This window comes from Sceloporus undulatus, chromosome 2, assembly GCF_019175285.1.
Source record: "Sceloporus undulatus isolate JIND9_A2432 ecotype Alabama chromosome 2, SceUnd_v1.1, whole genome shotgun sequence".
Classification (NCBI taxonomy): domain Eukaryota; kingdom Metazoa; phylum Chordata; class Lepidosauria; order Squamata; family Phrynosomatidae; genus Sceloporus; species Sceloporus undulatus.
Genome location: NC_056523.1, coordinates 54,421,897 through 54,436,119, shown reverse-complemented (window position 1 = coordinate 54,436,119; position 14,223 = coordinate 54,421,897). Strand labels below are relative to the sequence as shown.

At 44.8% G+C, this 14,223-nt stretch overlaps 1 protein-coding gene across 1 annotated transcript in view; it reads right to left on the bottom strand.

The window, feature by feature from the left end:
- ABTB1 (ankyrin repeat and BTB domain containing 1) overlaps positions 1-14,223 on the bottom strand; it is a 57,276-nt gene that overhangs the window by 12,851 nt on the left and 30,202 nt on the right. The window contains exons 8-9 of the mRNA XM_042447464.1: positions 10,788-10,886; positions 9,587-9,754 (exon numbers count right to left, since the gene is read on the bottom strand). Of these exons, the coding sequence (XP_042303398.1) occupies positions 9,587-9,754; positions 10,788-10,886 (267 nt within the window). The remainder of the gene's footprint in view (positions 1-9,586; positions 9,755-10,787; positions 10,887-14,223) is intronic.

Below are 14,223 nucleotides of genomic sequence, written 5' to 3'. Positions count from 1 at the left end.
TCTAAGGAAAGAAGGTAGCCTAGTACAGTATGTATGTTCGAACCATGCCAGACATGGACGACTATTTTATGACGGCGAAGGATCTAGTTCTACAGTCAGCTCATGGTATGATCTAGCGAATAATCAGCCCCATAAGTTGCATTCTGATTAGCTTCATAGCTTCATGATGTTCTCAAATTCTTATCTGTTTTACAGAAACAGTCTTCCATTACATTAGATATAACATTTAATATTTTTACTCTGTTTCGTTTGGGAAATAAAAAAATACAGTTTATTATTAATTTTTTAAAAGGAAGAAGAGGAGGGCCTATTTTTTAATATCACACTATGTCTAGGCTTTCAGAAATCAGCTCAGTGTAGCTGCGTATAAGGCTAATGTAGGGTCTATAATAATGATCTGTCACAGGATCACTGCCCACATCAAAGCCAAAGCCATGTTAACCAGCAATTATACTGCACGGTCTGAGAAAAAAAATATTTTGTTTACATGAAATAGCAGAATGCACATGCAAATTAAATCGGAAAAACATTCAATCACAATCAGACAATAGTCCCTCAAGAGACTGGTTTCCAAGATCATAGTTGCTTTTCCCCTCTGGACATACAGTATGTAACTTATTACTGAATCAGCTAAAAGGCAATACATTGCAGCATGGTAATCATTTTTCTACTACAGGAAAACAACATGCAATATACTGAACTTGAGTTCATTAGGATTTGACAAAACTGACAAGACGCCTGCTGATGGCTGTTTTACAATGAAGTTTATTGCAAACCACTAAAGTCATCCTGAAGCTGATGACCAAAAACAGCACCCACAGAGTTCCTAAGGCGCTACAAAACCACTGCATTCCTTCCCCACCTTCCTCTGTCATCAGCTGGAAGGGGGGTTGAAAAGTACACAGAAGTGAGAGAGGAAGACAAAAGAGCAACTTTCAACTTTATGTACTTTTCAAGCTGAGGTGAGCAGTCAAGCAGAAAATGAAGGAGCCAGCAGGGAAAGCACCCTGTAAAAATGTTTTTGAAAGAGAAATAAAAAATGACATGTGTGGGAATAGCAGTGATCACAAAGTAGGAGGAATGGAGTGTTTATGTATCTCTCTGTGTCTGTGTTCTCCCCCAGCCCATACCACTGTTTGCATGTCTGTGTCCCCCTCCACTCCACACCACATACTATGAACCCATGTCTGTTTTGCTTTTTCCTCCATATGTCTGTCCATACTTCCATCTCTCCTGTGTTTGTGCCAGGTGTATGCTTGTCTGACATTTGTGTGACTCGTGTATGGCACAACTGCCCATCTGTGAGTGGGCACACTCTACAGGAGTCATTTTGTGGTGGTATTAATAAAATTAAAAATTCACGTGTCCACTCTAGTATCACATTGGTGAGTGAAAAATCAGATCTAAGAATAGAAGTATATATTAGGAGGATAATTCAGGATTTGTCTCATAATGGCAGCAGGAAAGGCACATGATTTTGTTGCTTCCTACCTCCCTGGATTGAATTCTACCAACGAAAATAAGATGGTAGACTACAGACTTTGATCCCTATTTGAACAGATGGATGTAGTTTTACAAGGGAGAGTGTCATGAATGGACAGGTTGCATACCTGTAACAGTATTTCTTCGAGTGGTCATCTGCGAATACATACAAATGGGTTTTACTGCGCCTGCGCAATACTGTCGGAAACTTCTGGAATCACTGGGCAAAGTACACTTTGCAACAAAATGCAACTTTTTGGCGGTAACTCCGCCCACCCGTTATAAGGCCCCTGCCTTCCCGCTCTTTCCCCAGTTCCAAACTTTACGCCGCGTAAGTGACTTGAAAAGAGCCAATCAAGAGCAGGACACTGAGGGGAGGATGGGCGGGATTTGTATGTATTCGCAGATGACCACTCGAAGAAATACTGTTACAGGTATGCAGGTAAGGTCGTTAGGGGAGAAGCCTCCAAGCCACTAGCGGGAGGTGATCGATGTCCGGATGGTGAACTCGTCTGTCCTGGATCGTGAGCAGGTCCGGGCGAGGTTCGATACGGAGCCAGGTTCTCCTTGACAGGTGTAGTAGGAACGGGAACCACGGTTGTCTGGGCCACCATGGTGTGATGAGGATCGCATTCGAGTGGTCTGTGGTTAACTTGGCCACCACACGGACAATCAGCGGGAACGGGGTAAATGTGTAGAGCATGTTCCCCGACCAGCGGAAGGCAAACGCGTCTCCGAGGGAGTTCCTGCTGCGCGTTCTGGAACAGAACTGGGGACAATGTGTGTTGTCGTCGGTTGCGAAGAGGTCGATCGACGGGTTCCCCCATCGGTCGAAGATGTCGGCCACTGTCTCTGGATGGAGCCTCCATTTGTGTGATACCGACGACGTCCTGCTGAGCTGGTCTGCCAGGTCGTTTTGTTCGCCCGGGAGGTGGACAGCCTGCAGCAGGATTCCTTTCGGGATGCACCAAGCCCAAATTCGTAGAGTGATGTCTAGCAACGTACTTGACTTGGTGCCTCCTTGCTTGTTGATGTAATAAAGCACCGTCGTGTTGTCCGTCCTGAGAAGGACCACCTTGTTGGATACCGTCTCTTCGAATGCTCTCAAGGCCTTCTCTACTGCCAGCATTTCTAACGCGTTGATGTGGAGGTATCTTTCGTCTATCGACCACCTCCCTCTCACGCTGAGATTGAGAATGTGGGCTCTCCAACCCTCTAATGAGGCATCCGTCATTAGAGTTAGCTGTGGTTGAGGCGGGCAGAAAGGTAAGCCTGCGCAAACGTTTTGGGAGTCTTGCCACCACTTGAGAGGTGGGTCTGAAGCTGGGTTGAAGACCGAGAGGAACCATCTTTGGAGGGGTCTGAACCGGAGCCTTGCCCACAGTGTTACAAACGTGGTTGAGGCCATGTGACCCAGGGCTACTTGGACATCCCTGGCCTTGATCTTTCTGTGCATCATGAGTGGCCTGATAGAGGATTGAAGTGCCAGGAAACGGTCCCGAGGGAGATATGCGACGCAGACGTCGGAATCGAGGACCGCTCCGATGAAACGAACTTGTTTGGCCAGTTTGAGGCAGGACTTTTCCAAGTTCACCACTAGACCTAGTGATCTGAGCATCGTCAGTGTGAAGTCGATGGAGTTCATGAGGTCGGCCTCCGAGTCGGCTGCCAGGAGCCAATCGTCCAAGTAGGGGAAGACTCTGTAACCCTTTTGATGGAGATAGGCTACCACCGGTGCCATACACTATGTGAAAACTCTCGGGGCCGTGGCTAGACCGAAAGGCAGAACGTTGTAGTGATAGGCATCGGAGCCGACGGCGAAGGTGAGGAATCTCCTGTGGGACTCTCGGATTCCTATGTGGAAGTAGGCGTCCTTGAGGTCTATCGTGGCGAACCAGAGTTCCTGGTGAAGGAGAGGTAGAATGGAAGATAGGGTTACCATCCGGAAACGGCGGTACCGAAGAAAAGAGTTCAAGTCTCTGAGGTCCAAGATCGGCCTGGTTCCGCCGTCTGGCTTTGGAACCATAAAGTATCTTGAAAAGAAGGCTCCCTTCAGGTCCTCCTGATGGACTGGAGAGATGGCCCCCTTTGCTATCAAAGCGCGCACTTCGTCGAGAAGGGTGTCCGAGGGTGGGGTTGACAGAAACCTCCCCTTTGGGGGAAGGGATTCGAATTCGAGGGCATATCCCCTATGGACGATGTTAAGTGCCCAAGAGTCTGTCGTGATGGAAGCCCAGGTGTTAAAGAAGGGCTGCAGAATATCTAGGAAAAACGGGGTGGGGACGAAGTGCGCTGGTACGCTTCAAGACCTTTTCTTGGTCTGGTCGCCATCCTGCCTACGGCCCTTATGGTAGCGAGGTGGGCCGCCGCGCCTACCAGAGGAGGAGGAGGACTGTGAAGGGTACCTGGAACGCCGGGGCCCTTGCTGCTGGTATGGACGGTCCTGTCCTGCGGGTCTAAAGGACTGACCTTGGGGCTGCCATGGGCACTGTTTCTTCCGGAACAGAACCGACGATGAGGAGGACATGCCGTGTTTCTTGGCCGCCGCTTTCATCTTGAACTTTCGGTTCAGTCGGTCGTCCGTGTCTGCGTGGAAGAGGCCCGAACCGTCGAGGGGCATCTCCTCGATGGCAGCCTTGACTCCAGGGTTGAGGTCTGAGCCGCGAAGCCAGGCATGGCGGCGAAGAGCCATTGATGCAGACATGGCTCTTCCTGCACAATCTATGACATTCCTCGAAGCCGTGATGAGCCATCCCCCAATGGAATGCGTTTCGTCTCTTATTTCCACCAGCTTTCTCTGGGTGTCATCGGGAACGTCCGGGATGATCGATGAGATCTCTTCCATAAGAGACTGTACATACGCGCCCATACAAGCCATGTAGTTAACCGCCTTCACAGCCAGGGACGTGGCGGAGTATGCCTTCTTGGCTAGGCCGTCTATCTTGCGGGCCTCACGGTCCACAGGTGAAGTGGCTTGCTTGTGAGTGGAGGCGACCTGGGCTCCTTCCACGATTGCTGAATTTTGCCTGGGGTGGGTGGACAGCCAAGCACAGCTAGCGGGAGCGACGCGGTATAGAGCTTCCACCTTGCGCGAAGTCCCAGTCAATGCAGCTGGATTCTCCCATGATCTCTTCAGGATCGTCTCCAATGAAGGCAAGAGAGGGATGGATGGAGGCGTTGGGACGCGGCCATGGACCCGGCGTTCGACAGGATCTTGTGCCGACTCATCCGGATAAGCCAACTGGATGTCCAAGGCCCTGGTCATTTTAATAACATGCTCGGCGAAGGACCGAAGGTCATCTGTAGGAGAAGCAGGGCCGGGATGATGCATGTCTTGGGGGGAGTCCTGCAGAGACATCTCATCGTCCGACTGGTAGGCCGATGAAGGCACTATTTCCAGGTCCGATTCCGTATCAGACTGGATCCTCAGGACTTGGGCCCGCAATGGTTCTTGCGGCGCCCTGGTCTTGGGTTCAGCTCGCCCCTCGCTGACGCCTGTCGTCTCCGGTCTGGTAGGCTCCGCCGACGCTGTCAGGGGCCTCGATCTAGGGATTTGCCGCTGCCGACGTTCATGAAAGGTGCGAAGGGCAGTTTCCCTGGGGACCGCCATATAATACTTGTCTGCCTCCGAGTCGTAAAAGACATCCGGGTCGGTGGGACGCGGGTCCGATGTGTGCTTAGGTGACGGGCACGGGACTGGAGTTGGCGAGCGCCAGGCCTCATCCTCGAAGTTCTCAACGGAAATGACCAGGAGATCCGGGGAGCTTGGGGCTGTCACAGTCTCCAGCTGGATGTGCTCTTCCCGGGCCCGGGAGGAGGATGATGAGGGCCGCACTGCAGGTACCGGTGTGCTGGGCACTCGACTTGGAGAACGGGACGGAGACCAGTGCTTTGAGCCCGAGGCATGACCTGATCTTTTGGAAGGCTCTGCCGGCGCCGGGGTTTCCCTGGACGTGTTGTCATGGGTCTTCTTCTTCTTCCGGGCAACCGAAGTGGGTTCGGGAGCAGTAGTCTTCCTCTTGGAGCTCCTAGGAGTCTCCGGAGGGAAAAAGGGGTTATCCTCCAGTTCTACTAGCGCCGACCTGGGAGTCTTGCCTCCGGAGCTAGAAGAGGCGTGGCCTGGTCCCGCAATTCCCGGTTCCATCGAGCCCGAAGTCGGGACAGGCGTTTCTTTATGTTTGGACACCTTTCTCGAAGAGTCACCTGGCCTCTTGGATGAGACGGAACCTTCACGGCCAGAGCCCGAGGTGGAGGCCGTTTTTGTGGCCAAGGATGACTCCACCGGGGGAGCGGCAGCCGCTGCAGCCTCAGACCCCGACTTTTTGTGGGGGCGTTTAGAGGACCTGTCGGTGGTACTGGACCTGTCTGGGTCGCGGACCACTTGTCGGGGCTTATCAGAGGATCTGGGCTTGTCCAGATCACAGGCACCCGAAGAAGGCTGAGAAGGAGCCTGAGAAGGAGCTGGGGGCGCGGAGACGGAGGCGGACGAGCTCTCCCAGGGTTTGGGGCCCAGTGGGACAGTCGAAGGTGACGGAGCTGAAGCCGGGCGAGAGACCTCCCCTTGCACCTTACCGAGAGCTATTGCTGATGTCAAGCGAGACTCCCGGTTTTTTCTTGCCTGGGATGTCATGGACCTGCAGAGCTGACAAGCCTTCATGTCATGGTCCTTTCCCAGGCAAAGTAAGCAGGAGATGTGGGGGTCTTGAACAGTGAGCTTGCCCCCGCAGACGTCACACTTCTTAAATGGAGGCGACATTATCCCGAGGTGATAACGGAGTCAGACGGTCTGAGATCGAGGTACAATGGGGAGAACAGACGAAGAGTGGTCAACACAGTCCGAGGTCAGAGTACAATGAGGAGAAATTATGCAAGAATGGTCAAAACGGTCCGAAGTCAATAGCCAGTGATCCGAAGAAAAGAACAAAGCGAAGTTCCAACAGCAGCTAACGCGGCGGAAAGAAGGAACTGGGGAAAGAGCGGGAAGGCAGGGGCCTTATAACGGGTGGGCGGAGTTACCGCCAAAAAGTTGCATTTTGTTGCAAAGTGTACTTTGCCCAGTGATTCCATAAGTTTCCAACAGTACTGCGCAGGCGCAGTAAAACCCATTTGTATGATTCGCAGAGACCACGACGAAGAAATCTGTATATGCATTATGGTGGGATGTGCCTTTCACATAGCATTTCCTGAAGGAGCCTCTGGGGTGATGAATACAACATGAATCCATAGTCTATCATAAGGAAACACTTTTGAATAAAATAAACAGACGGCATATGCCGATGAAGTATTTTGATATGTATCATTTATAGATTTAATGGCAAAGATCTATGTAATGGACCTGTGTAATTTCAACTCCCCAATATCTGTTCTTCCACAGTTCTTCCACAGTGATAATTTATGAAAAATTGCTGTTGGTATTTGCCTGGGATAGTTTGCTGACAGAAGATGACCCCGAATACTGCTCGCCACCCACTAGGACTTTTTAAAAGTCTTGATGCAAACACCAACTCCTGCCTTGAACTCTTCTGCTCACCCACCACAGTACTGCCTGAAGGCAGCTGCTTTACTTTGCAGCACTGCAGCAAAGGGTCTGACTAATGCAGGTATGAAAGTCTGATGTTCACACACTAAACCAGTGCTGGTGAACCTTTTAGAGGCCAAGTGCCCAAACTGCAACCCAAAATCCACTTATTTATTGCAAAGTGCCATGTCCCTCTGGCTTTCTAGTAACAAACTCTGGCAAACCCTGTGCTGGGGCAACAGCACATGTGCCCACAGAGAGGGCTCTGAGTGCCACCTCTGGCACGGGTGCCATAGGTTCGCCAACACTGGACCCAGCTGCTTAGGGGAACTGCTGAGTTCTCCACTTTTCTATCTGGGGAAAAAGGATGTCTACAGGAAACGTGGATAAAATGCAGTATTCTAGCCAAAGTTAGAATTCTCCATGGTGAGAAACCTGGAAAGGGGAGGGAAAAGATTTGTCAGAGATTTTTTTAAAAGCCTAGGATAATGGCCAAAACTGAATTCCTAGGGAATATATCTAAGGATGGTAGAGATGCCTCTTCCAACCATATACATTTTAATTTTAGGTTTTCAACATTTGCAAATGTTTCAACATACCCCACAGTTTTAAAAAGCCTAATGAGCAGCACAGAACATTAGTTTTTCAAGGCTAACACTGAAAACAAAACACAGAGGGGGAACAGATACCATAAGAAGCATCATAAACCTGAGAGAATATTCCACAATGAAGCTGACACTTCCAAGATGGTAGCAAAGATGCCCACTAGAAGTTAGAGAGGATTATTATCTCTGTGATGGTCTATAGCATTATCCAAGAAGAAAACAGCTTCAGCCCCACTACAACTCCCACCTTTTTTTAAAGGAATGGGTAAGGGCCAAAGGCAAGAATTCTTTCAAACCTCCCTTGGGAACTAAAGGAAAACAAACGCAGATGGTTTGGTTGGCAGCCTCATTCTTGCCCTGCAGGAAATCAGATCAAAGGAAAGGGGAAGATGCACAGCCTCAGAGTACTCCACAGAGCAAAGTGTGCTCCCCTACCTATACTTACTAGAAAAGCATCCCAATCCCTATGGAATGAACTCCATTAGAGATCAATAAACTTAGGAGTGAACCCTGGACAGCAGCTAAAGAAAGGATCACTTTCACTGTCTTTTATTTAAGATGGGGATCAATGTGGTTACTATAAGGATGACATAGAAAAAAGAACAGGTGGCTCTTGGCAAAAAACAGCAAATACCTATAGTCTCATGGAGAGGGACGGTGTCAGCTATTCTTCAGTTCTGAATATACTCCTGCTTTCCAATGTATTGAAGCACACTACAACGGATGACATGGATACAATTTCCTTGGGGATGATAATTCAACATCCCACATTTCCTGTCACTCCTGTAGCTAACAGGAGACAGGGATCATCCTTAATGGATATTTGCTTCTCAGGATATTAACAAGAGGTTTGACAAGCCAATCTTTCCATGGTTATTTCATCCGAAAGTCTTCCTTATTGTGAAGGGCCTTTGCTGATATGTTACTTTCCCCGCAGACTCAGCACTCCTAGCCATTCATGCACTGAAATGGCACTACCATGGACTGCTGATGTTAATGATTACAACACCTTCTCACACCCTCAAGTGACAAATTCATGGGATTAAATATCACAAGGCATGTTTTCATAACAATTTGCACAGCACAGATGACACTGGGCACTTTCACATATACTGTACTTCTATTTCTATTATATTAAGCAAACCTTGCTGCTATTTCAAAACACATGTTCTATACAGTATCTTCTCAGGTCTGCTATGCTGAGACTTGTCAGAACTACTGTGCAACAGGTGCAGTGTTCATAATGTAGGGTGCAATCCCAATTAGGACTTTTAAGGGGAAAAGTACAATCATAATTTTGCTCTCAATGTGGCAGCAGACAAAGAGCAAAATAAAATATACTTTAGCTACTTTGCTAAGTGTGTATTGGTACTGCCCTCTTGTGGCAGATGAGTATCACACTGTGTACTGTAATGATGTTAGGATTCCATAGGTAGATACTTCCCCACTGGCATCAGAAAAAGAAACTGCTTGAGGCACAAGTCCTGTCAACTGGATAAACATGCTGACTTAAAAGAAATATTTTTGATGAGAAAGAGCCACCACTAACAATTATGGATGGCTGCACTGCCATACAGTGGAAGATAATCTTTTTCTAGCCTGAAGTAAAACACAGGCCTGAGTGATAAATGGGGTACTCAAGATTCCCCAGAATAAGCAAGAAATTAGAGACATAGTTTAATGAACTAACAAGGAGCTGCTGCAGAACGATGGTTCATTTCAGTGACAAATGATATGGGCAAGTACAACTTTTCACGGCACTTTTCATCATCCTATGGTTGGGATAGCCTCAAGGGGTTAGGCCATATGGAAACCTATTGGTCTCTGTCTAGAGCTCATCACACTTCTTTGCCATGGCAATGTAAACAGACACCAGAACTACACAGAGCCAATTCTGCCCTTGCAATTTTCTCCTGGATCGAAACAAATTCTTGCTGGGTTATAAAAACAGATCACAGAAGAACAAGATGTCAAGCTTCACCTCTGTATCATCACTGTAAATGTAATAGAGGACCCTAATAAAGATTTCCTCTGAAATGTCATGAAGGGTCACCACAGGAATGCTGGGCTGTGTCTGCAGCTCCTCGCTTTCAGAAAAATGATCCTCCAAAAGGGCTTTGAAATAGTCACTGCGGCCACAGAAAAATGCCTGTAAGCAAAAAAAAAAATAGGCCTAAGACACTGGAATCTTTTTGGCTAAAGCAAGCAAAGTAAGAACTAGCATAAAGCCTTTCTAGATTTATCAAGGTAAGAATTTGATACCTTAAATACACTACCACACTGTTCCATGTTACTTAGTTCTCTCTATTTTCCAGCTACACACAAACACCTCTATGCATCTATAGAACTGCTAATCCCAACACGTTATGTACTGGATTTAGACAGCTACATTAGCCAGTTCAATCACTTGCTCCAGGAGACCAAGGGCATGCAGTGATTTTCTGATTTTAAGGCAGAGGCTTCATTTCAAGCAGCTGCAGATGCATAATTGCTGTTTTTATTGTTACACAACACTGCAGTCGTGTGGCTCAGAAAAATAACTACACAGAAACATTTAATGTAAATCTGTACTGAGAAAGACTGGAAATACAATAAGTTCTACATTTTAAATATGATAAAAATGCAGCCAGAATTTTAAAAGAACATGTTATTTGATTACTAATACATTACTTCTATGGATCTAGTCACCTACTGTACCTTGATAAGAGTTTTTTCTGCCACACAATAAAACAGGGCTCTACCAATAATAACTTGCAAATTTAGGTTATGGTGCACTATTCCTAGCACTATTATAGGAAAGAAGTCCATGGAACTCAGTGGGACTTACTTACAAGTAAATGTGTAAGATTGTGTGGTAGACACGTCACTTACTAGGCAGGATGCTTGTCTGTGAGTTGCAATAAGAAATACTGGGAGTGATTTCTTTAGAAAAATGATTTTCCAAGTTTAGCTTAAAAACCAGCAGCAGGATAAATGTGTGTCCTTATCGGAGCGCTAGTCTAAAAACCAGTGTATGCTGCTTTGAGTGCTCCTGCTGGAGCTAAAAAGGCTGAGTTAAAAATTTCATGAAAAAATAAAATGCAAGAATACAGTTATCCCCTTTTAGAAAACAATGTCAAACTTGTTTGTATCAGAGGATTCAAATAAAAACTATACTCCTTAAGTGAAAAATAAATACATACCTTGTGGCACAAGAAATTGTAGTCTGCCACCCGGAAACATACATCAGGACAGCTGCTGAAGTTGTCTGTGCTGTCAAAAGGCAACTCTCCAAAACCCACCTATATAAGCGCACACAGAGATTTTCTGTTATTGTTTCTTCATTAAAATCCATATAAAATGGTGCTTTAATACCAATCATATAATTAGAAAATGAGACACAAACATTCCACTTTGGAATATGTTATCAGACTATGGACCTTCTCATACAGGAGGCAAACTGCCCAAATTCCAAGGATAAACGGGGTTTAGATCCCAGGAATATGCAAGATTGTTTTCAGACACGTCGAGCTAATGGAGCATTAACCTGACATTAACCTGTACAGAAAGTGGGCAAAATTGGCTGATTTTTACTTTCAAGAAAATCCCAAAAGTAAAAAGGGGTCAATTTTACCACTTTCTGTATGTGTTAGTGTCGGGTTAATGCTCAATTAGCCTGACATCATCTGAAAACTATCCTGCTTTTGTGAGATAGGGCGCTTCCCTCCCGTGTGATAAGGTCCTTAGAAAGTAAGTCAAAGTGGGTTTAAGATCTTTGCTTGTTTCAAATCTAGTAACTATAGTTTTTTTCTGAGGTTGTCATGGATAGGTAAAGATATGATTGTACAATAGCATTAAAGAAAAATATAATTCAGAGTCTATGCAGTGTTGCCAGATAGAGAACACATTATCCTGACTGACAGGTAGCAAATTGGTCTATGGTCAATTTATGAAAAAGGAAGTGAAATATGCCTTTACAAATGCATATATTTATGCCCAAAACTATACATCGGGAGAAGGGGACAGAAAGCAGTTAATACTGGCCTTCTAGTCATGCTTATTCTTTTCCAAAGAAGCTATACAGTAGTAAATGGTAAGGAGAATACCAAAAAATAAACACGGTATTTCAGACTATCAGGAAAAAATACAGAGACAACTGGCAAAAATCTGCTGCAAATATGTGTTCCAAAATATATATTTTTCTCTTCTTAATGCCTGAAGGAATCCTAAGTGCACTACATATTTATTACATAAACAGTACCATGTGTCTGTAAATAGTTGTTTCTTATTATCTTATGACAGAAAGGCAATTTCCATGTTTCAAGTTGTGAGAGGACATAAGAGTTTGAGATTTCAGATGTAAAACTAAGAGAAAACCAGTAAGCAAAGCTGTATGTACTAGTGTAGGACAACCAGAATGCTCTAGACTATGGCTCAGCAGAACAGTAACTTTCGGTATCACAATGAATCCATGTCACTCAGTATATTTTTGTTGACACATCACAGATTAGTAGCTTCATCCTTTAGGCAATATTATTAATTAGGGAGCTTTTTTCAGCAATTTTGCCACACCTAAATCTCAATTCTGGGCTTTATCACATTAAGAGTAAAAGAAGAGTAAGCATACAATAATATCCAAAATCCACAAAACAGCGATACCTTTTACTGACCAACCAAAATGCAGAAAATAGACGGTGCAAGCTTTCCAAGCTCCATTGGCTTCTTCAGCAGAAAAAGGTCATAGGCCTTTTCAAAATGTTGTTATAGTTATTCTCAGTTAAGATGGTATGGAGGAAAATCCATTTAGGCAGAGGCCATCACTTCTCCTTGGCCATGCGGGACAAAGAGTAAAGTCCAGGAAATAAAATTTAATTTTTGCTAATGGATTTTAAATCTTATTTCTTGAAATTTAAGACCCTTTGTCTCCCTGCTTGGCTAAGGAGGAGCAATGGCCTCTGCCTACATGAATATCCCTATGTATCATCTTAACTGAGAACTATAACAATATCTTCATAAAATGCAGACTTAGGACTGCAACATCATTGGGCTTTTTTCTTTCTCGTTTTTCTTTCTTTCTCTCTCTTTTTTATCTTTCTCTTGTTTGATTTTTAACATCTTTGCCTGATGAAGAAGCCAGTGGAGCTTCGAAAGCTTGCATAACGTATTTTGTGCATTTGGTCGGCCAATAAAGGTTTCACTATTTTGTGAATTTTGGATGTTACTACTATATGCTGTATAGCCAACACGGCTACCCCTGAATATGCTTAGAAGGGTAAGAAGTTAAAGACCTAATAAAGTAACTTGCAAAAATGCCAAATTCAATCATAGCTGAGTTTTTATGTTTGTAAATAATTTCTATTCCACTTGGAGGCACACATGTATCATCCTGCTCCCCACCTACCATTCTCACAAAACAATACAGAATTCTTTGTGTACAACATTAAACTAATGACCAGGCTCAAGAAGGAGTGGTGTCCACATACCGCACATACATCCAATTATCTTTTGGGGTGATAGTATCGCAAATGAGGTACACACAAGCCTCCAGCATTTCTGATATATAATTTTGTTTCTTTATAACATAGAGCTTACATATAAATTTAGGCTATTTCTTACCACACATTTCTCCAGCGTTTTTTTTTTTCCCTTATGATTTTCCTTTAATATGTTGTAGGAATCACGTATAAAAAAGTACAGTCAACCCCACAAGCTAAAGGCAACTGGAGAAACAGTGGATACCTTTTCTCCCTACTTTCCCACAAAAATGGCTCCCAATATTAAATCTTATTTGCACTACCATGTCCTGGCACAGCCCTGGGACATAGAAATGGAAGAAGGAGGCACTCTGATGTAAGGGCCTTCAGCACGGTGAAAGGGTTTAATAAAACAATGGGACATCACACACATGTATGTGTATGTGCCTTCCTGTCAACTTATGGTGACCCCATGAATTTCATAGGGTTTTCTTAGGCAAGGAATACTCAAAAGAGGTTTTACCATTTCCTTCCTCTCAAATTTAGCCTACAACACCTGTTATTTGTTGGCGGTCATAGCACTCCTGAAATAGAACTAAAACACAACTGTGCAATGCAATATAAATGAAAATGTGTTTATAGAACAACCAGTGAAATGGTTAGGTTTGCTTCACCATATGTTGAAATGCATTCAGCTTTATATAAATTACTTCTCAGGGAAAGTAAAAGAAATCTGCACCATTCACTTCCATGTTTGGAAGACTTCACTCTCTACCAACCAAATGTTGGGAGGAGGAGTAAATAAAGAGAAGTGTGGAGGGGGTGAGTGTGAGAGGAAGCAACCGTCTACTTGGCAAAAAGATATTTGGCAAGGACAGCGCAAAGGTAGCCTGACACATTCCAAATTAGAAAATCCAAAATAATCAAGTACTCTTCCCTTACACTGTAAGTCTTGCAATGAATCTGCCTTAGGGAGCTTATTCTGAGCATAGGAAAACAATTTTATTGAACAGTCAAAATTTACAGTCCATAAAAGCTTCTTAAAACGAAGGCCACACTTTATTAGTTGACTTTTGCTAGAAATCCAAAAAGGAAGGCGAAAATTTACATACACTAAAATAAGAAAATGGTTTTACACAGAACAGAAACAACTTCCTGATGGTAA